The sequence below is a fragment of the Mesocricetus auratus genome, unplaced genomic scaffold, assembly GCF_017639785.1.
Source record: "Mesocricetus auratus isolate SY011 unplaced genomic scaffold, BCM_Maur_2.0 Super-Scaffold_100015, whole genome shotgun sequence".
NCBI classification, from domain to species: Eukaryota; Metazoa; Chordata; class Mammalia; order Rodentia; family Cricetidae; genus Mesocricetus; species Mesocricetus auratus.
Window position 1 is genome coordinate 20259340 of NW_024429198.1, and position 27870 is coordinate 20287209.

General features: G+C 38.3%; 1 protein-coding gene across 3 annotated transcripts in view; it reads right to left on the reverse strand.

The window, feature by feature from the left end:
• The window catches only part of Fbxl7 (F-box and leucine rich repeat protein 7), a 379760-nt gene that overhangs the window by 3706 nt on the left and 348184 nt on the right, over positions 1 to 27870 (reverse strand). For all 3 annotated transcript variants that reach the window (XM_040757670.1, XM_005081305.4, XM_021233667.2), the window contains exon 3: positions 6748 to 7359. In XM_040757670.1, the coding sequence (XP_040613604.1) occupies positions 6748 to 7345 (598 nt within the window). In that variant the 5' untranslated portion in view covers positions 7346 to 7359. The remainder of the gene's footprint in view (positions 1 to 6747; positions 7360 to 27870) is intronic.

The window sequence follows — 27870 nt, forward strand, 5'->3', positions numbered from 1 at the left end:
CTTTCTTGGGCTGACCCTTTTGGGTTCCCTGGGCTGAGAGTTTACAGTTAGGTTAGGATCACTTTCCACTGCTTCAGTCATGAGACCAAACAGTCTGCATCTCACTGGTATGCATGAGTGTCTGGCAATCCTATACTTCAAGAATAGAATGAAATGCAATGAAGCCACAGATCAGAAAATAGTTTGAAAATGATGGGATATTTCTGTCATTATTACTCTACCAAATTAATATATTATTATTATTATATTATTATATATATTATATTCATTCAGTAGGTATTGGTAGAAGACAGCAGTATCATCAAAATTGCTGCCCTCACTTGTCTCCCTGGCTGCTTCCTTGCCTTGCCCTTATCCCCTTCAGGATTTCTATACAGCTGTAATTGGAAGCCTAGAAATGGCACTCAAATCATCTTTGCTCAGAGTCTTTAGATGGTCCATTTTATACTTAGTCTAATAGTTCAAGCTTCCCTGTGTTCTTAACAAGTGTTAACTGTGACCTTGCCATTTCCCAGACATCACCCCTGCCCCTGCCTTGTTGCCTGTATTATAGAAGGATCTTACTGAGACAGCTCCAGGATACACCTTCAACTTGCTTAGGTCCACAAGACAATGTTAGTTTGGTGGGCAATTGCTTTTATGGACTGCCCCATGCATAAACTAGCATCCCTGACTGTCCCCTTTATGTTAAGCACTTTTATCAGTTAATAATTTCACATGTTTATCTGCTTAGTATTTATTTGCTGTCTGCTTACTCTGGAGTGCAAGATCCTGAGGGGAAGGGGGAAGAACTTAGGCAAGTTGATCACCAAACCTTTTGTATTTTCTTTATAGCTGGCATCGAATAAGTGTGAGGTGAATGAATGAATGAAGGCAGGAAGAAATGATTTAAAGGGGAACATCTCCATAATAGCTCAGGTGGGAGAATTGAACTTCTAACATTTACATGTCTTCAGACTTTGGCCTTAGTTCAAGAATATATGCAGTAAAAACAGATGTTTGTTTTATAGTTAATAGAAACGCCTTTTATTTGTGTTGAATTATGAAGTTTACAAAGGACTGTGGTGAATATTTTTCATCTGATTCTTAATACTTTTAAAGAACAGGATATTTTTGGGTAACTCCTACACATCATTCTTAATTTCCTAAAATTGAGTAAAATTACATATATATTTGTATTGTACAATTTAATTATTGGTATATTGCATATAATAATCAAATACTCATTAAATATTACTTTACAAAAGCATGTAAATCCAACTTCTATTATATAGTCAATACCCATTAATATTAATATAAGCCATATAAATATGTATTTAGAGTCTATCCCATTCTACTACATATTTTTTCTTTTCATTTTCTCCTTACTCTTATCAGATCCCTGTTGCAAGTGTACTACCAGGCATGTCACTTCAGACGCTCCCAAATTTTGACTCTTCAAGGCAATATCTAAGGCTTGTGAGTGGCACAATAACAACACTATTGGGACCTGTCCTTCCACCTCCTAGCAGGCTGCCCAGGAAACTCAGATAAAGCATTGGTCCTCAGAATAATGAATGGGGTTCAAATGTCATGTGCTCCAAGGCAAGAATTTTAAGGTGTGAAGCAAAAACCATAGAAAACAAACTTTGAGATCATCCCATTCCCTTTTTTGGGGGAGGGGATTCTTTCAGATGACTACAATCCTGCATATCTCAAAATTTTCTTCCTGTCTGCACAGGTATTCTTTTTTCTTCTGTTATGTAATAAATTTTATTCCTCTATTTTGGTTCTAGTTTCTTTTCTACATTCTTAATATCTAGCAAAATCTGTAGTGCACCAGGAAAGACACAATATTCAGACAAATTTAAAAAGAAGAGTTTCAAATTTAAGAGAATATTAGTTTGGCCTAGTTGCAGTAAATTATTTTGATGTGCATGTATGACTTTCTATCAATAATTTTTAATGTTATGACTATCTCTAATTCTTATGGAATTTTTGAGTTTGTATTGAAAAGAAAATAAATTTTTTCATGGCTCAGTAACACTAATGGATATTTCATGCATTCCTACTTTACAGATATGAAGGGGTCCTTAGAAATCATTCATTTAAACGTCAATTTTAAAAGATGAGGCATGCGCCTCAATGTGCCTTCTACACACAGACTAGAGCAAGTCTCAAATTTGTTCAAGACTTCACTGACAAGACAGAGGTAAGAAATGTTTCGATGTGGCAGAACTGTGGGCTTCAGAGGGAGTTGCAGTAGATAAGCCATCATGAGGCAAACCTGCAGACACTTGTAAATGAGGTGGTTTTTTTTTTCTTTTCTTGAAGTGACTATATTTAAGGAGATAATCAAAGAGAAACAACCTATATTCATAGAATGAAGTACCAATATTCAAACAAACTCAGTATTTGGAGGCGATGTTCATAAGGTTGATCTTGTGGTTTCTGGAAAGATTTAACAGAAAATAAGGAATGGTTGGCTGCCTTAAAGTCTAAGATAAAGGGCGATGGATGCTGCAATAAGTTAGGTCATGTACCAGGTTTGTAATGTGGTCCTACTGCCTGGAGCACCACAGATAGTTCAAGCTTCCCAACTGTCTTCCACATATGGCTGGCCTAGTTTGTTCCCATGGATGCTCTACAGCTGTCTGTCTAGAGTTCATGAGTTTCCATGAGCTGGGTTCAGCTGTCTCTGTAGATTTCTCCATCATGATCTTGCCCTCCCTTGCTCATATAGTCCCTCCTCCTGCTCTTTGACTGGATTCCCAGAGCTCCATTTCCTCTGGTGGGATGCCATGGTCAGCCTTAATTCTTGGGAGGGGGCTTGGCCTTGTCCCTATCTATTGTGCCAGACTTTGTTGACTCCTCATGGGAGCCCTTACCCGTGAGGAGGAATGGACTGGGGGTGGGCTGGGAGGTAGGCAGGGGTGGGGGAGAACTGTGGTTGGAATGTAAAATGAAATTTACAAGAATAAATAAATTTTAAAAAGGGGATGTGGGGTGAACATTATTTCACCAATATAAACAACAATGGTTAATCACGTATTAATTACAGCTCTCCCAAATTTTCTCTGCATCATGATTTACTCTCATTTGTGGTGGGGAGAAACTCCACTTTCTCTAGAATGCAAGGTAGTCCAATCAGTGAAGATCAATGACTACCTTCTAAGATTATTGATAAAAAATATGAAAATAAAACAGCAATTGTTGCTGTTTATTGAGTGTTACACATTTCTCAGCAAACACAATGAACTCAGGGATGCCTCAGTTACCCTAATTGTAGTTATGAGGAGATTTTTCATTGTCATTTCACAGCTTCAATAATGCTGCTTGGTGTATTAACCAATGGAAACTTGAGCTGTTTCAAGATGACCATTTCAGGCTTTGGTACTTCTATTTCCACTTAATTACAAGATCCCGAAATGCAAAATAAAAATCCCTTGTTTCTGTCCATAAAAAGCTAATGTCTTGAGAGGAAGGGACCTGAAAACATGTAAGTACCAGAAAGTAAATTCAATGATGTTTTAGTTGCCTGTGTTCAAAATGCAGACAAGGAGAGGAAATCCTTGGCTCACTAGACATAAGTTGTGGAAGGCTGTGAGATTCCACCAGAGAAATGACAAATCTCTTAAGAGAATTTCTGGAAAGGTTTGGGATAGGAGCAGAAAAGGGACTGCCTATATGGAACCCATATAGGCAGACACCTATTACTGAATGCACAGGTATTTTGTGTCTGAAAATCTGCAGATATTGTTGTAGAAGAATTGGAATTTGAATCTTGGAAGGTCAACTCATTCAGGGCCTTACATGAGCTATGGAGAAACATGAATCTTTGGTGTAAGTCTTAAGTGGAGAACAGTTGGAGGTTTTATGTACAAAACAAAAGGCTTACAACTTGAAAAAGTTTCCTTCAGAAGTTGAATATGCAGAATATGGATTGAACTGTTGAAAAGAGATGTTGATGATATGTTCCTGTAGGCAGGCAGGTAGAGAAGAGGGATTGAATTTCAGGAGCTGCTAGGAAGTTAGGATGGCCTGGATAGGATGCCATGATTAGACAAAAAAAGATTAGTGAAAAAAAAATGGGTAATTCTCAGATGTCTTTTTGGAGAGATTCCCTTTGAAGTGACTCTACTTATAGCAATTACATTTTAATTTTCAAAGTTAGTTGGCTTTAATATATCCCAATTATGTTAAAATGCTAATAAAGGTAATTTATGATAATGCTAAGATACTATACCTAGCTATGGGAATTGCCATTGATTTGGAAATGAAATATTTAACATTAGCCTTTTATGCCTTGCTAAATATGGGACAGGTAATCAATCTCATGCCATCTAGAGCAGTGGTGCTCAACGTTCCTAATGCTGTAGTCCCTTATACAGTTGCTCATGTTGTGGTGACCCCCAACCATAACATTATTTTGTTGCTACCTCATAAATGTAATTTTGATACTGGTATTAATTGCATAGAAAATAACTGACATGTGACCCCTGTGGGGGTGTCAACTCACAGGTTGAGAAATTCTGACCTACAGGAATTCTAGAACAGAAAGCAATCCTTCTATATTCAAGTTTACTGTCATTGAAAAGTTAGCCAGTATCTGAAGCCAGCTTAAAACCAAGAGAGTTAGGTAATGAATAATGAAAACAACATTGGCGGCCTTTTGGCCTCTCTGTTTTGACATAACCATTTCCAAAATCCCCCAGAAATGGAAGAGACTTTTAATAAGTGCTGAGGGCAAACCTGCTAAACCTTTCAAGTCCACCTCTACCCACCATATGTGAAATTCCATCCTAAGTTGGTGAGGCATAGACTCCTCTCGCTCTACTGCCTGGAAGTACAGATCTGTGGTGTTATTGGCAATCTGCCAGCAAGCTATATAACTATTTATAAGCATAAAAATGACATTGAAGTTGAGGACAGCTAGCAAGACTTAGTAACAGTTAGTCAAGTGGTACAGTAAGCTTACTCGGGCCAGAAAGCTCAACAATACCCTTCCAAAACAACCAAAATGGCTTCAGCCATTTCAGCATTTCAAAAGGACTGCAAATAAGACAACATAATTAACTTGCATTCTATATGAAGAACACCTGGGAACACTCTCTGATAAACTTGGGAATGCTAACCAACTCATTTTCTAATTAGAGAGAATACAAAAATTGTTTGTAAAATGTTCAGATGACAATAATGGTAAACAGTTTGTCAGTTTTGTTTCTTAGCTAAAGAGAAAACACCTCAAGTTGTAGCTCTAAGCAATGAGTGAATTGCCCCAAATCTCAGTTCTCCATGTTTTCCAAAGTTCCTTGGAGGAAGAATTTAAGAAGGCCTCCTTGTTTCCCGCTTCTGTATGCCAATGGTGGCTCATGACTAATCTAACACACAGTAAGGATGGCTTTGTCCTGAAGCCAGCTCGAGCGGGAGTAGTAAGCAGCTTTCCAGCCAGGGAAAGAATCTGCAAAACTAATGGGCTGTCAGTGGAAACATTTTCAGATGTCGGCTTCTGAAAGACAGAACAAGCTGGAAGCTGTTTTACCTCCAGTTTTTTTGAAGGGCTTCATTTACCTCAGATTCTTGTAAATCCCAAACTCTATTTATTTGCCTGACACAGTGGGTTTCACCTTTTGACCCTTCCCCAACCATTCCTAAGGTCACAGCTCATGCGTCTCATTTTTTTTTTAAAAAATCTTACACATTTCAGCCTCTGAAATGTTCATCTTTTGACTGTACAGCAGATGAGATAAAAAAAAGAGGGGGGTGGTTTTATTCAGGCTGGGTCCCCGTCTGGCGCCAAAGTTTGACTCTGGGCTTTAATTCTTCCTGGCTAAGAGAGACTTTTTAAGCAAAGCAATTATACTGGGATTTCCTTCTATTTTCAAGAAAATGAAAAGGTGGATTCAATGCACCCTGTCCTTGTACTATGTAACTGAAAAATGTTTTAAAGGGCTGTAAAATTAAAGCAAAAGAATGGGGGTGGGGGCATCACTTGACCAAGACAGACCCCCTCAATGTTTAGAGGAAAAGCCATCATGAGCACAGCTCCTAAGCAAGCATTTGATTCCCCATGGAGGACTGTCAGGGTAGGATGTAGTATGCAGGGGCATCTAGGTGGCTTTACCATGGCACACAGACTCAACTAACTCATAACAAATACAAAAGCCTAGTTTCGGGATGACCTGTTTAATTAGATATTCCCTTCTATTTGTCTTAGCTAGATTTTTTTGTTTATTTACATTTTGCATGGTTGTTCTGGAATATAAGGTCACATTTAAGGTAAATTGACCCACCTTATCAGGACCAAGGTGCCTACTGTTCCTTAAAAGGGAGATGGTCAATGCAGGGGCTAATCTGGCCTTCCGTGTAAGGATCCCGAGGTGAGACAATTTCAGATCAGTTAGCCTCCCTACTTGCACACCATTCATCTCTGGTAGCTAGCAAGGAGACATTGTGAGCTGGAGAGATGACTCAGTAGTTAAGAGCACACACTTCCAGAGGACCTGCGTTTAGTTTCCAGGACCCATGATGGTTAGCCCTCAACTGACGGGTTAACTCAACTCCAGAAGATGTAATGCTCTCTTGCGGACTCTGTGGGCACCTGCACTCATAGGCACATACCTACACACAGATAAACAAAATCATGTAATTTAAAATAAATAAGTATCAGTAAGAGAAGGGGACTCTGTACAGGTAACAATGTCAGTGTCTCTACTATTCTGGTATGGTGCATTAAGAACACAGGTTTTAAGATCAGTTTCCATTTACCTGACACATCCAGATGTTCCAGGTTGGGGCAGAGGGACACCACATCAAAGACAGCTTCGTTGGAGATATTGTAACATCCTGAGACTTCCAGGCGCCTAAGTTCTGGGCAGCACTGTGCAATGGTGTAGAGCCCTCGGTCTGTGAGCCTCCGGCAGCCACTGACAATGACAGTCTCTAGCATGAGACACACATTGGGGGTGTCCTGGCAAAGCCTACGGGTCAGCACTTTCAGGGCACGGTCCACATTGATGGTCTCGCCGGTGAGGCGGATAGTCCTCCAGAGGCGCGGGTCCCAGGCCAGGTTGTACCAGCGGCGGCACACACGTGCACAGCGGCACAGCTGGTTGGTTGGCAGGAAGGAGAAGATCTGCACCATGGAGTGGTCTGGGAGCCGGTCTATGCTGGCTTGCTCTTTCTGGGGTCTGGAGGCCAACCTGATGAGTGGGTGAGTGAGGCGGGTCGGGGGTGGGGAGTGAACCATGGCCACTGTCTCTCCGGTGATGGAGGATGAAGAAGTGGAGGAGCCCCTTCCATTCTGAAATCCTGGCAACGTCGGTGGACATATCAAGGCTGGGCTGGGTGTGCTCAATGTACGCATGCTCAAGTCAGAATCTGGCAAAGGACAGAGAACAACGTGTTAAGAATGAGGGCTTTTTATAGAACCTTGAGCTGGAAGGAAAAGATACCCATGGGGCAATGGTTAAACTTCCCCATGGCCCTCACTCCTGGACTTCTTCAGAGGCACAGGCAGCAAGCCCCACCCTTCTCTAAAAGCTCCTCACCTTCATGCTCCCCAACAGGGTAAGCAAACTGCAATACTCATTTGTTAGGCCCAGGCTTTACATTACAGTGGCTCAGCCCTGGCTAAATTACGGCTCAGTCATTTCCACCTGTCACTATAGTTCTAAAGATTTAAGCCCTTCGCATATTCAGGAACAAGGAACAGTAAGTCTGTATGGGAAAGTTGAAGCATAAACTCAATTATGGATCTCAAAACTGCCTCCAACTTGTCACAATACCAACCCACACCATCACATGCCCTCAGAGAATTAGCTCTGATGCCAGTATTTTTCTTAGAGAGGCAAACAGCTTACTTTGGAGCAGGGAGGAGGCTCAGAAATCTGATGTTTAAGAAGCTATGAAGGCTCTGTAATCTCTCTCTTGCCTGCATAGCTCCATTCATCTTGAAGAAGATGTTTGAGAGTGCCATGTTGAGTACTATGCAGTAGGGCCCTGAAGCATATGCTAAATTCACCCTTCCTTTAGTGGAGGGGAACAGATGACTTTACAACAGGAGTCTTTACCTGTTTCACTTTTCTTCACTCTCCTATCCTGGCCCCAAGGGGGTAAACACAGATTGTTTAGCACAGATGTGGTTCTAGTGATGATTTTAGTCATTTGCTTTTCCTGTCTGCAAGCATACCTGAGTGCTATAGGAATTTATACCCAGAAAGAGATGGAAACTTCCCACTACTTTGAGGAATATTCTGGATTGGGACTATTGGGGCAACTCTGATAGCTCCCTTTCCCACTTAGAGTTTATCCACAGGAATCCCAGAAGGAAGTACACAGTTCTTCATTGTGTGTGTGTGTGTGTGTGTGTGTGTGTGTGTGTGTGTAGGATTTATTCCAATAAAGATAATACTTATTTTACCATGAATACATGCAGGATTTGCTGAGTCTTTCAGGCTGACTTTAAAAATGGGTAAATAATCCTCCCAGGACTTTTGGAAATATATAATCATAATGGAATGCAGAGCATCTAATAATTACAAAAATAAAACAATAAAATGATAGTATAAGCTTGAGATATACATACCTAGAACTTCCTATAAAATATTTTTCTTGATATTTTCACATAGAAAATTACATATTAAACTTGAAAAGTGAATATTTATGTGTTTGTGCATTTAAATTGAAATTTTTGATTATAAATAAGTATGCTTGCTGGACTAACACTAGATATGGTTTGTAGAAACTCACAGAGCTGTTGAGATACCACACTGTGTTGGTACACTGGAAAAGCAGAACATGGCTTCCACTGTAAACAGGAACCACATTTGTCTCAGGTAGCACCTATCATTTGCCCCAGAGAATGCAGAGACACCAACTCCACTCTTTATACACACTTTTCCTCCCTTTGGATCCTTTTAACTAAACAGCACCGGTATTAGCTGTTGACTGTTTCAAGTCAGCTTAGAAACAAGGACCATAATGCCAAGCTACCAAACACTCAGGAGAGTAGGGTATAGATGAAGCAGCATTTAGATGACAAAGGTGGCAGAAAGCTATAACGTTCCTCCTGGTCTTCTAACATTGTGACACAAACAAGTAGAAAGACAGCTAAGTACATGTGATCTTAGACTTTGCAGACATGAACATATTTTCAGTCCTAATTATTTAATCTTAGTGAAAGTCTACCTATTTTCCACCTTGAAGCAGAAACTTGCTGTAGCGGCATCATGTTTCCCCAGAGGACTTGGGATGATGGACATACCTTAGGGTGTAGCTTCAAGTATGTGGATATGATCCCTTATAAGGAAGAGAAGGGATTGGCTCATTCTCTCTTGGTTTGTGGTTGGAGACAGAAGGATATCCACCATCAGTCCACAGTTTATTTTAGCAGGAATGTGCTATGTATTGGACTAAAGAACAGCTTAACCACAGCTCTGAGAAGGATATTAATGGTCATTTTAATACTGGATAGACTTTTTCATATATTTATATAAAAATTGGCTATCATATTTTATCTATCTTTGCCTCTCCCCTGCTGTAAGATGATGATATTTGTGATTTCTACAAAGAAGTACTGTCCTGGGATGTTTTGCAAAGGGAAAATGTGATTTGTAAAAAAGCATCAAACCAAATATATGGGAGCAAATGAATTTATAAAGTACCCAATCAATCACTATCAACAGAAGTTGTTATCAAGTTCCTGTGTATGGGGCTGGAGAGACTGTTAAGTGCTCAAGAGTACTTGTTGCTCTTCCACAGGATCTGGGTTCAATACCTGAAACCCATATGGTGGCTCACAACAGTCTGTAGCTCCAGTCTCAGGGTATCTGATGACCTCTTCTGGCCTTGGCCGGCACCCAACATGCACACAGCACACACACATACATGCAAGCAAAATACCTCTGCACACAAAATAAAACAATAAAAACTTTTAGAATTCTATTATAAGCCAAAGATTCTCAATCATTATTTGAAGAATGATTTACCAATAAAGGAAACATAGAAACTCCTAAATGAAGAGTACACTTTTACAACATATTTAAAGCATATTCCAGAGTTTATGTAAAGGCTGGTGGCTTTTTAAGATCCACCAGGACTACTGCTCAATCAGTAGGCACTCTTTGAACACATTTTATTTATATAAGTTGGTAATAGAATCTGTTAAATGCAAATTAAATGTACCAAATACTGACATTTGGTCAAACACATATGGCATATATGATCATGGCCACATCATATTATGTTGGTCTATCAACTATAGCCATTTAGTTTGTATGACTTCTCTATGATGTTTCACAGTAGTGACAGGGTTGAATGATGCGCTTCTCAGAAATGCAAACCTACTGTTAAGTGATACATGAATGACCTTTGCAGTAGGGTAGGTAGACAGAGAAATCTATCTGAGAAATGCTGATACAGTTTGCAAACAGAAAGCATCTTGTGAGTGTCAAATGTCAGAACTGGAAATGTTCGGCTGAGAGAAAGCACAGTGGATAAAGCCACTTGCAGTGTCAGCATGATGATCTGAGTTTTGGATCCCAACAAACCACGTGAAGCTGAGCACAGAAGCACACATCTGTAATTGCAGCACTCCTATGGTAAGATGGAAGGGAGAGATGGGAGAATCCTTAGAAGTCTGCCAGCCAGACCAACTACTTTACACCAGGATAACAAGAGACCCTCATCCCCAACATGGTGAAATGCTAAAACTGACACCTAAGCTTTTCCTCTGACTTGCACACATGCATCATAGTACAAGCATGCCTGCACTCACATACACAAACATGCACACACATATATCATAAACGCACATTCATTAAAAAGATTCAGAGCATATATTGTCACTTATAAATATATCAGACCAGAGGAAAGATAGAAATGAGAATCATTGAAGTGCCATGAATGCTGAACAGGAGATAAAAGTGAGAAATGACATATTCTTGCAACAAAATGTGGATTTTTGTATCCAGTCTTCTAATGACACTGGGAAGGCAGATATAGCCAAAGGATGCTGAAAATACATTGGTATCTTCAGGAAGATATACAGAATGGATCACAAGGAATATTCTGGCAGGAAGGACAGGGTAGAAGAAGGCATCTTAGTTTTATATAATTTAATGTAATACATTGTTCTGCTGCAGATTCTTGGATTACATGGCAGAGGGAATGTTCATTCATTCAATGAATGATTTAACACACACTCTTCCTCATACCTATTTGGGGCCCAGCAAGGGAGACACTGCATCTGACTGGATTATAAAGCAAATGTTCCCAGCCTCCATCCTGTCTTTTCCTCAGCCCCATTAGAATTTCTCCATAGCATACACTAAGGTGTCTGTAATTTTTTGTAAGCCTCTGGGGAGACAGACAGACAAGTAACTATATTGAAGTTATTCCCAAATCCCATAAAAGATAACACAGTAAAGGATAGAGAAGTTTGTTTAAGTCTTGAAAATAATGGAACAGGAGTCCAACATAAAAAAGATGAATGTAGAATCTACTAGCAGTGAAATATTTTGTTAAGCAGTATGTTAATAAATTTGTGTTTTTGTCAAAAACAAAGGCATATTTTGACACAATGGTGATGATTAAGTTAAATAAACATAATTGCACTTTTTGAATATTGTGTGGACTAAAATAATTGATTGTAGATTCTTTAAAGAAATCTTGGTTTTATTAATTATTTAAATTACTTTCAAGTATATAATTGGTATAGGAAAATGTACTTTAATGAAATCCTTTAGTTACTTCGAATATGTAAAGAATATGAAAAAATTGCATTTTTTTCTGGGAGGAGAACATTATGAATTTCTTCATAGTTTCAAGGTTCTGGATATTTTACATTCTTAGTAATCAAAATGCACTATCAAAATATCCAAGGCATCCCTTTCAAACATGCTTGTTAGTTACATATACTTCTAACCAGCTAGCTGCCTATTTTTCTAGTCTTTATTTTCAAACCACTGCTGTTGACATTCTAGGAATTTTATTTACATGCCTCTGGGCTTTCCAAGTCAAAGTTTATAAGTCCATCCTTGTGTTCCCTCCCTCTGATGATCGAGGCTTTGGTGTAAGGGGTTTTTCTTAAGAACTATTGCCATAAAAATCAAGGGTTTCTTACATAACTTAAACTTGAGCTAAAAGAAAATAGATCTATAAAACCTAGATAATGAAAAAATACACTCCGAGAATATCACTTATCTCCTTGTTCCACTTAAAAATATTTTCTTTTAATGTGGTTCAGATCATATAAGCAATCTAGAACCCATTTAAAGCACTGGTTGCTATAACCTAGAAATTTATACATGGAAGGTTAAACCTTCATTTCATATGGAGGGAGCTAACTCCAGGATTTACAAGTTCATGTTGGGACTGCAGAAAGTGTCACCCACAGAATCAAATAAATACCAGTTAAAGACCTGTCTGGAAGAAAGTACCTGCATTGCCAATCACCTGGACCAGGCTCATATGGGTATCTTCATGGTAACTGGCTTGTGGATTTTCAATGAAAATAATAAGTCTTTTCTCATGCTAGGTTGTGTAAAGTCTATTCTCACATACAGCTCTTTGCGAATGTTGGCATGTTGTTTTCCTAAGGCTGTGCAGCATCTGACTCATTCTGCTCTTTCAGAAGGGAATAGTCACATTGTTATCAAAGCACGTGTTGAAGGCTGTGATCTGTGACCAATAAATGAAGCCAGTGACATGTACAGACTCACATCTTTGTACCTTGTACGCAACGTGAGTACCCCAAAAGGGCCATTTAGGAATGTGATACCCACACAAAGATCAGAAAGCCCCCAAAACCAAGTCTGATAATTCACAGACTCCTTCTGGCTTGATTTTGTGCTCAAATGATGACTGCTGGCATCTGCTTTCTTCCCCCTTGTATGTCAAGTGGCAAAGTAGGATGATTTTTAAAATGTCCCTTAATGGGAAGAATGCATCCATCATTCCTGAGGTGGTACCTCTGCTTTTAGAAGCTTCCTTCTCATAAGATTTGCTGTGACTGAAGAACTGACAAGAACAACCTCAGGGAGGAAGCGTTCACTGTGGCTTACAGGTTGAGGGGATACAGTACATCATGGGTGTGTAAGGCATGGATACAGGCTGCTCCAAGGTGGCAGGACTGTGTAGCTCGGATTCCTCACATCTTCTAAGAGGAAGCACGTGTGAACAGTAAACAGAGTTGGGCTGTAGAACTACAGTGTACACCCTCCCCTCCCCGACTGATTTCCTTAGATGATCCATCTTCTTCTGCTTCTAATTTTCAAAACATCGCCATCAGCTAGAACTCAAAAAATCAAACCCATCGAGGGGTTGTATTTCATTCAAACCACAAGGCACAAACACAATCTATTATTTCCCCTCTTAACCAAAAGAAATCAGGCCCTAGGTTCAAAGTCTTTGATAGGCAGAAATATTTAGCTAAGTTTTATTAAAAAAGTAATATCCAATAATTTTTGTAGTTTTGTCCTGCAGGGAAGATGTGGATGCTGTCATCTTGAACTCAGAATAATTGTGACCATGTATATGAGACCCTTACAAAACCAGGCCCCTAACATTCTTCCGTTAAGGATGGGGAGGGCACATGAAGGACAACAGTGTCATAAACTCAAACCGTCCATGAGGCCACATACATCCCTGAGGACACAGTTATCATGCTCTTGCAAACAATCCCACACAATATGCCACTGTAAATAACACTATTTAAATTAATAGTTCCACAAGCCAGGCTTCAGTGGAATCCTTTCTTAGTTCTGGTTTTTGGGCCCCATTCGAGGTAGAAATACATTCATTTACATCTGCGGGATAAAAGTAAAGCAGTCATTCTATTCTTGAGAATTCATTTTAAAATTAGAAATCATTACTTTAAAATAATTTAATTTTGTATTAAAAACTTTACTGGTGCTAGAAATCATGACAGATATCACAAAATTATTACTTCAGAATGCAGACGCCTTAACTTTAGGGGACATTTTTGGTGTAAAAACATAGTTAAATTGAATTCCTACTTGTTTTCTACCACGTGGAATTTGTATGATCAGGGAACCCTCACTGAAACTTCATAATCCATGAATTGCTTGCTCTTTTGGAAGCTAGAAGAAATTCCACCCACTTCTTATAGTTAGGCAACTTTTCTGAAAATAATATCATTGTTAGTAGAGTCATTAAAAGTCACAGGACCTCCACTGGTGATATCATGGGAAAGAAGTTCTGGGCCTGTCCGCTATGGGTTAGTTTTTAGGGACATGCTAGTCTGGATTCCATGTAGGAATTCCCTACTCTTTCCACCATAAACTTTTGCAAGGTCTTCCATGTGTGGAGGTGAAAGGAGTTAAAAACCACAACCTCTGCTGTAGCATAGTGGCCTGTCTCTTAATTAACAGGATGTGGTTATTGACTTTGAATTGGGTAAGCTCTTTTCCATGGTTTATTCAATAAGGTTTGCTTTTTTTGTGATATGGTAGATGCTTTTTTGAAAAATCTCCCATGTTTGTGCAACATTATTCTAGTTTGAAGTTCTCCTTAATTCTCAGTAACTATTTCCTGGCCTGCTTCTATGGTGGACAATTTAAATGCTGATGCCCCTGAGAGTTGTCCTGTTGTCAGTATCTGCTCTGCCTCTGAGTAGTTTCTATGTTCTCTCCTCCTGCCCATAAGAACTCAGTGTGAGCTTGATATTTCCTCTGTTTCCATGTCCATTTAAAATGTTAAGCTCACGTGCCCAAGAAGCTGCTTGAGCAGCGCTATCTAATATGACAGTCACCAGGCACTTGTAGCTATTAAAAATTGAATGTATTACATTTAACTGAAAACTCATCTCCATGGGCATAATGGCCACATTTCATGAGTTCAGTAGTCATGTAACCGGTTTTCACATTATTTGAAAAATTGCTCTTGAGAGAGTTGCATGAACAATGCTGTGCCAGTCCTTTGGTCTTCTGTCCACAGGATATTTGATTTATTTACAGTACAACATGTACAGGGGTGAGCTCAACAACATCTTGAGAAACCTCTTCCTATGCCTACCTTCTGTATTGTTATTCATGGTATCGTGGTTCATCTTCTTCTTTAGCTAAAACTTGGAAATCCCCTTGAATTCTCTCCCACTCTCACCCATTGGTATCTGATTGGATGCTAAGTCTTGAAGTTTGAATATCTATGGACCTCACTTCTCCTTTAATTTTCTCTACCATTCCATGTTGGTTCAAGTTTTCCTTAGTCACAACTTCAATACCTTACTAAGTGACACTCCTGATCCCTGTCTTTCTCTCAACATTTCTCCAATGGTGCCTCCACTCTACAATTAGTGTCAATGTTCTACAACACAGTCATATTTTCCAGTGCTCCAATCACAAATGAATCATTCTTTCTGTGATAGGTTAAACTGTGTTCCCTTAACAGTGTTAAGGCATGTTGAAGTCAAGCCTGGTGTTGGTGCATTGAACCTTACAAGTCGCAAGAAATCCATACAGCTTTTTCTGCACTGCTCTTATTATATGCCTACATTATGTTTGCATTCACTAATACTAGGCACTACTCAAGGAAGACAGTCAAGTGTTGGTTGTGTGTATGGTGCCCTTCCACAAAGTTCCCCTCTAAGTACATGCTGATGTTCTCTAAGTCAAGGCCTATTTCTCCAAATTGATTGGTAAGTTCTCAGCTACAACTCAGGTCTCTAATATTCTACTGTGTCAGATATTCTGTTTAACTTTCCAAGTTGAATAACTTAGCTAAATTTAATGTTACCCCTGAGTTCAAACACATGTATATTCTATCTTGTCCCTCTTCACATAGTACCTCTCTTTTGAGGTACAAGGAGTACCTAAGAGCAGGAGTTGTCTTTTTCATCTCTAAGCCATCCAATCTTAGGTGTATTCAATTACCCACAAGTGGTTCAATTGAGATATTAAAGAAAATGTGCTTCACTTGCCCTAAAACAAATCCCTTATGGTTTCCTGCTAGTTGCAGCTGGAAATATTGACAGGGACTAACAGCAGGAACTAGATACTCTATAGCAGAGAAGTGGACACATCTCTGGGACTCACTGACATTTCATTGTGGACCTTTTGTTTTTGCCTCTCCACTTCCTTTAGGCTGAGGTAGCACACCCACTCAGTTTAATAATATTAGCATGCTCAGAAGCTATTTTAGAAGATACAAACACACACAAAGATGATCTCATGCAGGACTCATCACACAGAGTATCAGAGTTGAAATGTTTACTGATTCTTTGTTCTTTATGATATCTGCTTTCAAATCTTATCATATTAACACTTACTTATCACACATACACACACACACACACACATACACACACACACACAAAACAATGTCCCAAAATTCACAAAAATTAAAAACACTTTGGCACTGGCACAGAACTTTAATGTGTATTCTCTAGCTGTTCGGTTACCTAAGATGGAATGGGAACTTCTGTTTTCTTTCTCAAACTGATTCATGTGTCAAGAACAATAATCAGAAATGACTTTTCCTTGATAGTGGGATAGACAGTATTTGCCAATTCTCTGTCCTCCAGAGCTTATATATAGCTTTGCAAAGCTTGCTAAAAGAGGCTGTGCTTGTCTCTGTAAGAGGAACAGAACAAAGACCCAGGCAAGGGCTTAGAATTCTAATTTTCAACCTTTGAGTTGTACTCTACTCTGTAAGTCAGCCTTGTTTTCTGTCCTCAATTTCCAGGCAATGCTTTGTTTGGTCTCACTTCCCCTATGAAAAGCTTCAGACTCTCCATGATCGTGTCCTTTAAAGTGCAATGGGGGGGACTGTATAAAATTTACATGGAAAATGATGCTTCAGAACTTTCCAGCAGAAGACAAAAGCACCTTGGGGAGTTAAGAGTAATACACACATTTAACTTTGGAGAAAGAAAAAGATAAAGTTCCACTCAACTTAGGACCATGTAAAAGATCAGTAATTCATGAGAACGTATTCAAATATCAGGAAATTCCTTACTTTTCTTAGTCATTTGACAATGTGCCCTCTGTTGCTTCAATTATGTAGAAAGCATTCATTACATGCAAATCATTGTTCTACAAGGCATATAAATATAAACATATGTGCTCAATGGTCATATTAATATTTTTATGTTTAGGAAAACCAATATCACAATCAAACAAAAGTTTCATTTCTTCTATATTATTAAACAGATAAAGGAACAAATAAAGGGACTTAGTATTTAAGTACTATTTTGTCTCCCAGCCGTGCATCTCTCTGTGGCTTTTTGGATTCTGGCTGTGGTGGGGGATTGGTGCATCTAATACTGACCTGGGATACACTTTACTTGGGGAATTCTATGAGCTGAATGCAGTCAAGTTTATAACCACTTTTTGACAGATTCCAGAGTACTGGCTAGGGCTGGGCTTTTCCTAAGAATGGACTCACTGCTAAACAAAACAAGAACTAGAGATTCGTATGTTGGCATACACTTTTAATCACAGCACTCAAGGCAAAGACAGGTTGATCTCTGAATTCAAGGTCAACCTGGTCTACACAATGAGTTCTAGGACATCGAGGGCTATACAGAGAAATCCTGTCTCAAAAAACCAAAACCAACCAAACAAACAAAACCAATAACAACAATCACCTCCACCCAAAACAAGGACTGGCTTTGCAATGCATTTTTGTCTTTGCAAGTCATAACTATATGTCTGCCAGTTCCTAATTGACCATGTTAGTTTTCAAAACCTATGTTTTCATTTGTATAGGATGTTCTCAGATTAAAGTAGTAATAAGAATCCTTGAGGAACTCGGATTCAGACTACAGAGTAAAAATCAAACAAACAAGTATTCCAGGGATTTCCTTCTGTAGCAACTGCAGCCTATGCATAAGTATGAGATGGGGACATGATGCTGGAAGAGGAGCTGAGAGTTCTACATCTTGAACTGCAGGCAATAGGAAGTGAACTGTCTATCACATTGAATGTAGCTTGAGCATAGAAGACCTCAAAGCCTGTCCCCACAGTAACACTCTTCCTCCAACAAGGCCATACCTACTCCAACAAGGGCAAACCTCTTAATAGTGCCACTCCATTTCCTATAGGCCAAGTATTCAAACACATTATACTATTGAAGCAACCACAGTTATATTTATTATTATTGAAATAGCAATAGTATTCCAATCAAGCTTGAGGAAACTGTAATTTTTAAATTTTACAACTGGTGATAACCAACATTTAAATCTTTTCACTTAGTTACAATATTATCTTTAAAATGTTTGGAATATAGGCTAGGAAGGATTAAATGTCATACAATTGGTATGTTAGAGACAAGTTTTATTTAATTTAATGTTTCTGGGAAATCTCTTCATTTTTATCATTTAAACACATTAAGACTTAGATATAAAATAAATAGAATTGGTAAATTCTGGTCCATCATTTGTGAAGAAACTTGATAAAGTCAGAAGTTTTACTTTAGTTGTCAGTATTTCAAATTCCTTCTGAGATTGTGGTTGGATATGTCTCATGGTCTGAGTAGGAGTCTGGGTACACAAATGAAGGAATTCATAGCTGACTCCTGACCATCTGCTCCCTTCCAACTTGTGAAGATATGTGAGATGACAGATACCACTGAACTAGACAGTGTGCCTTCAAGAGAATCTGAAGATCTTTGATCAAGGATTTCTTATCCATTAGAACTCCGAGTACTAGCATGCGCTATACATAAATTTCTGATTCAGCGGTATTTTGTTACAGCAGCATGAGTTAACTGATACATTCTCTATGGTGGTAGAGAATAGAGTACTTAGAACTGGAGTAAACACTGAAGAATATAATCCTAGAGTGGTCACTAAGTCTTTTTATTATTATTATTAATTTTTTTAATTCTCTAGTGCTAGTTAGTTGGATCATATTTCAGTAGCAGTCTCAATTTCCCTCTTTTTGAGTAGCTCCTAAGTCCAATAAGAGTGCTGTTGGTTACATCAAGGTATGTGAGGCACTACTCAAGTCATGGATCTTTGAGGGGAACTACAACCAGGACTTTAATAAACCAGCATAATCCCTAACTTTATCTTCTAAATATTTGTCCTTATACCTTTAGATAAGTATAGTCTTCACCCCTCATGAAAGAACTTCTCTTTGTGACAGGGATCATTACAGAAAGCCACAGTCAATGCTGAATTACCAAGTCTAGCCCCAATTGATACATCAACAGTAAAATTCCTGAATCTAAGAGAACACTGAGGAACAGAAAGTAGAAAGAATATAAGCCCCAGAGGAACAGGAAGTTTGCTGTGAGGCTGTGCCTGCTAGAATTGTAAAAAGGTAAACCTATGAAGGTTCACCAACATGTCTACCTAAAACGAACAAGGATGACACCAACAGACATGCTAACATTGGTGGAAAAAAGCTCACAAAGTTTCAAGCCTAGACAAATAACCACAGGCAACTAAGGAAAGGCAAGTTCATGAGAAATAGTCTCCCCCACAGAAGAGCTTACCAGTTATTTATCTGAAATCAAATGGTCAGCCCTGAAAACATGCACATTAAATTAACATACAGGTTGAGCAGTTTGTACTTTTGAATATACATCATATTATTTATTAATATATCAGGAATATACACACATGCAAATTAAAAAAGTTAAAACCACACAAAAATTCTCTCTGTGTTCTGGACACTAAATAAGCTTCTTGTTATTTTTCTGAAGAATTTGTGTTTCAATAATAATCCAGAGTTTTCTATTCCTAAAGATTCTTATTTCCAGTTAGATAACTGCCACAAATTATTCATCAAATTTATCTTTAGACTACAAAGTAAAATTGGCCTTAAGAAAATCAGAGATGTATAAATCAGGCCAACAGGTACCTGTGCTTATAAAATCAGCAGAAGTTACAGTACGTTTTCTTTTTCCTCAAATCAAATCCTTTTCATTTTAGTCAATCAATACATCCTGAGACTTCAGTGTTATTCTTTTTCATTTGTTTTACTGGAAATGTTCATGGCATACTTTAGTGTCCTCTCCAAGGATTCTGGAGTCTTTTTGCAGGTGATTTGTTTTTATATGCTGTTTTGAATTTTATAAGGAATCTATAGTGAAAATGTTCTTGGCAACTGAGCGTTTGATCCATTGCTGGTGGGAGTGCAATCTTGTACAGCCACTTTGGAAATCAGTATGGTGGTTTCTCCTGAAAATGGGAACCAGTCCACCTCAACATCCAGAAATTCCACACTTAGGAGTATACCCAAAGGATGCACATTCATACAACAATGTGCACAGCAGCATTTTTTGTAATAATGAGAACCTGGAAGCAACCTAGATGCCCCTCAATTGAAGAACAGATACAGAAAATGTGGTACATTTACACAATGGAGTACTACTCAATGGAAAAAAAAGTGGAATCTTGAAATTTGTAGGCAAATGGATGGAACTAGAAGAAACTATCTTAAGTGAGGTAACTCAGTCACAGAAAGACAAACTTGGTATGTACTCACTCATATAAGTATTCTTGACATAGTGAAAAGGATTACCAGCCTATAAATCACACCTCCAGAGAAGCTAGGAAACAAGGAGGACCATAAGAGTAACATGCACAGTCCCCTAGTAAAGCAGAAAGGGACAAGAGCCCCTGAACAAATGGGGAGTATAGGGGGAGGGGCTAGGAAGGTAGGAGCAAGAGAAGGGAAGAAGAGGAGGGGGGAGAAGAACATGAGAGATCAGGAAGATTGAGTGGGGAGATGAATAGAGGAGAGCAAGAAAAGAGACACATCAATAGAGAAAACTGGCACTAGAGCAAGTGGGAACACCTGGACCCCAGTGTGACAGCTGTGAATCAACATAGAACCAAACCAGGCCCCCTGAATGTGGGTGTCAGTGAAGCACACAGGGCAGTCTATGGGGCCTCTTGCAGTGGAACCAGGATTTATTCCTAGTGCACGAATGAACTTTGGGAGCCCATTTCCCATGGAGAGATACTCCTAGCCTAGACACACAGGGGAGGGTCTAGGCCCTGCCCCAAATGACTTGACAGATTTTAATGATCCCTCATGGAAGGCCTCACCCTCCCTGGTGAGTGGATGGGGGACTGGATTGGGAAGGGTCATTGGGGGATAGGGGGGGAGAGGGAACTGGGATACTGGGATTGATATGTAAAATACGATCGTTTCTAATTATATTATATATATGTATATATATATATATGTATGTATTCAGAAGGTCAAATATAGTTTCTTGTCCAAACGAAGAGATCCTCTTTTTAGTGTCTTGTTATCCTGTTTGGCTGCAGTAGGACATAATACTCAAGCACCAGGAAAAGCACGGTTTTCTTTCTTTCCATGTATTGGGTACAGACTGATATTCATAGATGGTGGAGACTCGTGTGAGAAAGACCCAGATCAGGCATCCAGGAAGGGGATGAGAGTTACTTCACTTTTTCTATTGAAGGCCATTGTACAGAGATCCTCCTGTATTCTCGGGTTCAAAGGAAACCACCCCAGAATCCAGAGGACTACAAAATGACAGTCACTGATTCCATGGTATCAATAAACTGTTCTTTTGTGAGGGTGCCTCTAGCAGTGTCTGTCTGTGTATTTTGAGAAAAATCAAGAACTATAGCAGGTCGGGCCAAGAACCTGAGACTGTGAGATAGGTCAGAGTGAGCTTTCCCACAGGGCTTTTTGGATAGGTCTCAAGAGCAATTTTGTGAGTTACTCTAAAGGAAAACTCTCAGGCATATTCTTAAGCATGTATCTATGAGGAAGCATTAAAAGTTAGTTTTTCAAGACGGTGCTGGAGACACCCACAGAAACAGTTGACCTAACCTAATGAGAGCACACAGACCCTAATCATAAAGTGGGGGAACCAGCATTGGACCAAACTAAGCCCTCTGAATGTGGAGGCAAGCTAGGAGGCCAAGGCAGTCTATGGAACCTCTAACCATGGAGCCAGTGTTTATTCCTAGGTCACAAATGGACTTTGGAGCCCTTTACCTAAGGAGGGATGCTATTGCAGCCCAGATACAGAAAGGAGAGCCTGGGTCCTCCCCCAAATGATGTAATGGACTTTGATGATTCCCCTTGGAGGGCCTCACTATGCCTGGGGAGTGGGTGGGAGGTGGGTTGGTGGGTCAGTGGGAAGCATGGGAGGATGGGAGGGTGAGGAAATGGGGGAATGATATGTAAATAAGAGTGTTTCTAAAAAATGTTAGTTCTTTGATCATTACTATTAGGATCCTTCAAGGATCCTCTTTGGAGTGTCTTCCCTTCTCTGTCCTTTTTGCAGAAGACCCCACCAGTGCAGGTCATTTTTCCTTTGCATGCACCATTTCTCTTGTGGGTTTTTCCTGTTCAAATTTGATCATGTCCCCTAGTAACTCTTCACTGGGCCAGATTGCCTAGTCTTAGCCTTTTGACTTTCTTACATGTAGTTGTTCACTGTGTCCTAAAATCATTGGGGGAAATAAATCCTGATTTTCTTAGTGGGAGAAAGTTATTATTTTAATTATTCTTAAGCTGATTTTATTAAGTATTCAGACCAGAAGTAAAGCCTATGAAAATCTGTCCTTTCAAACCCATTTATTTCTTTGGCAACCCCTTGTTTATGTCAATGATCTCACATGCTATGTATGATTCAATCAGCAGCATCCAAGAAGCAGAGCAAATGTATCAGAATATTAAAGTTAAGAATCAAAAATAGTGTGATGATTGATAGCATGTGTGTGCAGATGTAATATATAGTCAACTCTCTCTACTCAGGGTTTAGTAAAAAATACTGACAATTGATATTATTAAAAAATGTACTGAAAATGTACAGACTTTTTCTTGCCATTATTCCCTGAATAATACAGGGTGACAAATACTTATATAGAATCTCTGTTTTATTAAGTATTATAAGTAATATAAATACAAATGAAAGCGTACAGGAACACATGTGTAGGTTCTATGTAAACATGTATACAGCACTTGAGGAAAGCTAGGTTCACATGCTTTGGACAACTGCATATATAAATAAAGTACACAAATTCATATTATATTGTATTTATAGAGACATGGCCCATATATTCTCATTTTTCTGTGTGTATATTAATTATTTAATTATTTGGTATTCTTTATAAAGGAAAGAGAAACATGCCATGAGAGATAGAAACTGCTGGGAAAAGTATAAATATCTTGGAGAAGGTGAGCAGGTACAACAAAATGACTCTCCAGCTGAAAGGAAAAATCAAGTGGGAAATGGCACTAAAAATTCATGTAATATGGAATAGTGCAGATGTTTGCTCTGAGTTGCAGTATTCCATGGATTACAGAGTTACAATCACATTGAGTTTTAGTCTCCTGCCTATGGAAACTATTTTAGATACAGAGTTGTATCCTCTGTAACATATTCTTGGTTTGAGATTATAGTATAAATTGAACTATGATAATAATTTTCATATGGCTGTGTCTAAGGACTACTTTGTTGGGGTCAATGCACAGATGTCCTTTGAGAGAGAATGCTAACGTCAAACTTCAATTCTCTTTTCTTACATTGATAGATAGGATCTCGTTATCTCTCTCCTATTCTCATCTATCTATCTATTATTTAGATATATTATATATCTATTATATAGATATAGATGTAGATATGCATACAGGTAGTATGAGACTCAATCAACTGAGCTAATGGCTAGCATTGTACTTCCACTAGATACCACTGTCAACATTATACATTTATTTGGTTATGTAAATCTACAGAACTTTCCAAGAGGAATCATTCTTGCTCCACCAGAAATGAGCCTTAGGTGAGTAGCTAGCTGCAACCTGAATAGATATTAGAGCTCATGAACTTTCTAGTTGGTGCTGAGTTCATGTGACTGAAGCTTTACACAATTCATGTGAATGGAGGTGTATACAAAGAGAAAAGTCTAGTGAGACATTCATTAGTTTCATTTTATGTTTGCTTAACTATGCCGAGTGTATTACATTTCCATGCTGACTTTGCAATCTGTCTTATTATTATTTGTGTAAATACACAGTCACAACAGGAAAGGTATTAGGCTGAGGTGAGTAGTACAGTTGTAGTGCTTGCCTATCCTCAATATGACAGAAAGGTTCTGATGGGCTATGATGGAATCTCAATGAGTTCTACATCCTGTGCTTTACCTTTCAACCTAATAATCTCTTATTGGAGCAGTCTTCTCAAGAAACACCAGCCCTTTACTTAACCTCTTCCATGAACACCTGAATAGATGTCTATTGCTTGCCAAACTTAGATAATTCTCTTGCTTATATGCATTAAGCTGGCCTTGCCAAGTCTTTGGTGTGAATTTTCAACCTCTTCTTCCAGTGGCTTAACCTCACAGGGCTAAGATGCCATGCACCAACTCCTCTTTTCTTTCTCAGCTTTTTTGAGAATTTATGATGTTATGAAAACTTTTCATGTCTGACTAAAACTCTATATTCTCTGTGATATTTCTCAGATTCTTTTAACATACATGTGTGCCTCATTTAAGTCATCATAGCACTTTGTATTTTAATCGAAACATGCACTTATCATATTCCTCAGTAGACTTAAAACCCCAAGACAATATGTGCCCTGATTATATTATTGAAAACTATTTTCCAGCATCTACAAAAGTGCCACACACTCCAGAGGGAAACATACAGAGTATGGATAAAGAAACATAAAGGATCTAGATTTAACTCTGCAATGTTTCTTATTTTAGGGCTGGTCAGATGGCTCAGAAAGCAAAGATCCTTGTTTTCAAGTAAGGTAACCAGAGTTCCAGCACTAGTAAATGGTGGAAGGAAAGAACCAACTCTTTCAAGCTGTACTCTACTTCCAAAGATAAATTGGCAAGTCCACACACAAACACACACACACACACACACACACACACACACACACACAAACAGACAGGGGCACACACACACAAATGCATGTAAACTTTAACAGTTTTTGTCTCCTATGGTATAAAGCCAAAGTACTATATAGATCAGATAAATATTTATTAAATATAGAAGACCCTACAGAACACTTTTTATTCAGGAAAATTTATACTTGTCATTCAACTTCACTACAGCCTCACTTCTGAACACACAACGTGCATTCTGCATTTTAAGTGCTTCCATGACACCCAGTTGATAGTTTTGAACTGTTTCAGAAACAGATATTTTAACTTTCAGTTTCATAATTTGTTTTATAAAAAGGAATAATCTCATTGTCTTTAAAACTTTATGATTTATCATTGGACTATTTTGAAGTCTTTTTTACCTTATTTTGTGAAGCAGCTTGCATAAAAATTAATATACAACTTAGAAAATGTAATAAAAAGTCCTTAAGTAATATCTCATTAGCCTGGTTTCATTAATATACAGTTGGCATATAGTTGTTGAACAGAGTTCATATTTCCTTCTTCAATCTACTTTTTCATAAGAGTTAATAACAAGAAATATTCTATCTATAAGCACTTAAACTATGACATGCTTTTTACATGTCCACTGGGCATGTGGCAGAATCTTTGTTTTGAAATGAATTTACAGTTAATTTCCATAGACATAAGGTGGGACTTTACATACATTGCAAACAGAAAACACTATAGAAACTGTATTGTACATGTGAAGAAATGTTTCTTCACTGTCACTCAACAGCCTGCTCTCAGTTCTGATAGTCTTCATGGCTTCTGAGACTGATGTTTCCTCTCTGAGGTCACCATCTGCAGGTAGACAAGTCTTGTATTTTAAAATGTCATAGAATAAAAAACACTATTTTGTTACAAGAAAAATAACTGTGTGGTAACAACTGATGGGGATGTTTTCTGTATATGTTTGTCTTATTGGCTGATGAATAAAAACACTGTGGCCAATAGGGAAGCACGATGGGCAGGTCTAGGAGGTGAGGAGGATTCTGGGAGGTAGGCAGAGGGTGTCATGATGTAGGATGCAATAGGAATAACATGTATCTGGACATTTCTCCAGTAAGACAAGACTATGTAGAAATACTTAGATTGATAAAAAATGGGTTAGAAATTAAGTCAGAGCTATCCAATAAAAAGCCCTAGACATTGGTCAAAAGTTTCATAATTAATACAGTGTCTTGTGTGTTATTTGGGGGCTGAGAAACTGGACTGGAACATCATAACATAATGGCACCCTCATCTTACTACATACAAACAACCGAAGTTCTCAAAGGCCTTTGACATACCTGTTACTATGACTGATAATATAAACCCCATTCACCCTGTTTTTTATATGTTGATAGCCTTATCTGATGGAGCAGACTATTACTCAGTTGAGAATTTGATCATGGTTCAATGTGGCTCTTATTTGGATGCTTTAGTTAAGACCGAGTTTTCTTCCTTACTCCTTAACACTAGGCATAACAAAGAGTCACAGTTCAACTCATTCTATACCACTATATACTCAAACATAATTTGTGCTATGAGATATTTGATTTACAGCCACTCAAACAAGCTGAGAAATTTGGGCTTAATGTTGAATTAGAAAAGTACAAAGAATACCCTATATCATTTTCAATTGGATCCTGTAGACAATAGCTCATCCAGAATTAAACTAAAAATCATTATAACTGGGTCATGCAATAGGATCATTCAAACTGAATAAGGTACTTACAGTCATCTTTCTGATTTATGCTGATTCTACTATTAAAATTGTTGAGGTGATGAGCTTGTAGGTCCCACAGTGCTTCTTTTGTGCTTATAAACTCAGTCCTGATTTGGGACATATTAAAGCATAATGTTCATTCCTTAATATTGAAATGGATACAAATTAACTTTGATCACTTCTTTTTATATAATTTTCTACTATGTTTGAAAGAAATGCTTGAAAATATCTCATCAGATGTTGCAAAATAAGCAACATCTTTCCAGACTTTTCTATTGGGGTCATTGTGGCTAGTGAAAAAGCATAGATTTGGAGTTTAATTTATTTCTGCCCCATCTGTACCCACTTTTCAGGCACCACTATAAATTCTCCAAGCCTTGGTATCTCAATCTGTAAAATTAGGTATCTACTTTAATAGTATATAGTATCTTCTTGAAGTATTATTACAAAAAACAAAGTGGAAAAATAATTTCAGATTAAATATGGAAGGATAATCTGCCATATAATAATTAATAAATATCTTCATCTTCCTTGCTTGTAGTTATTTGTCAAATGGCTGAACTGAATAGTAAAACTATGATAGGTTTTAGATGCAATACAATTACAAGCCCAGAGAACAGTAGACTCAGATTCCACAAAACATTTCATAATTCTTGGGCTCTCTTTTCTAAAAGCACTCTAGTCTCAAATCTAAAACTGTGCTATCATCTCAGGGCTATTGGAGCAATCCATTTCCATTCTAGCTTCTCCAAGATATCCTTATCATGTAGCAGCCACCTTTATCCTCAGATACTGGCTCCCTTCATCTTGGTTTTTCTTGCATTTCTAGTATCTATCTTTGATAAACTATGTGATAAAATTGTTGTAAATCATCTAAAAGACAAGAAATTCTACTGGGGGCTCTTCCTTACAAAAATTTAAATGGAAAAGTTTTTACCTTAACATACATAGAAACTGTGCAGACTGGAGTTGAAGGAGGGATGGAAATGAAACTGACAGGATATCAAGTAATTGAGTTCTTAGGTCATTATAAGTACTTGGAGCGGGACTGAGACAAGAGTACACAAAGCAGAAACCAGGAGCAACGCACCCAAGAGAAAGTTTACCATTTTAAAATACATATGTATCTTAATTTATCCTTTGAGAGCTTCATACACATATACATGTTAAAACATAGGAATTTCTTCTTTGCCATTGGCAACAGGAATGTATTTAAAATGATTTCAAAAATATTCACACAAAGCCAACTGTTAGTATTCAGGCATCTGTACAGGCCTGTCCTTGAGGTTATGACAGGACACACCCTCAGCTGCAGCCACTAAGAGCACCA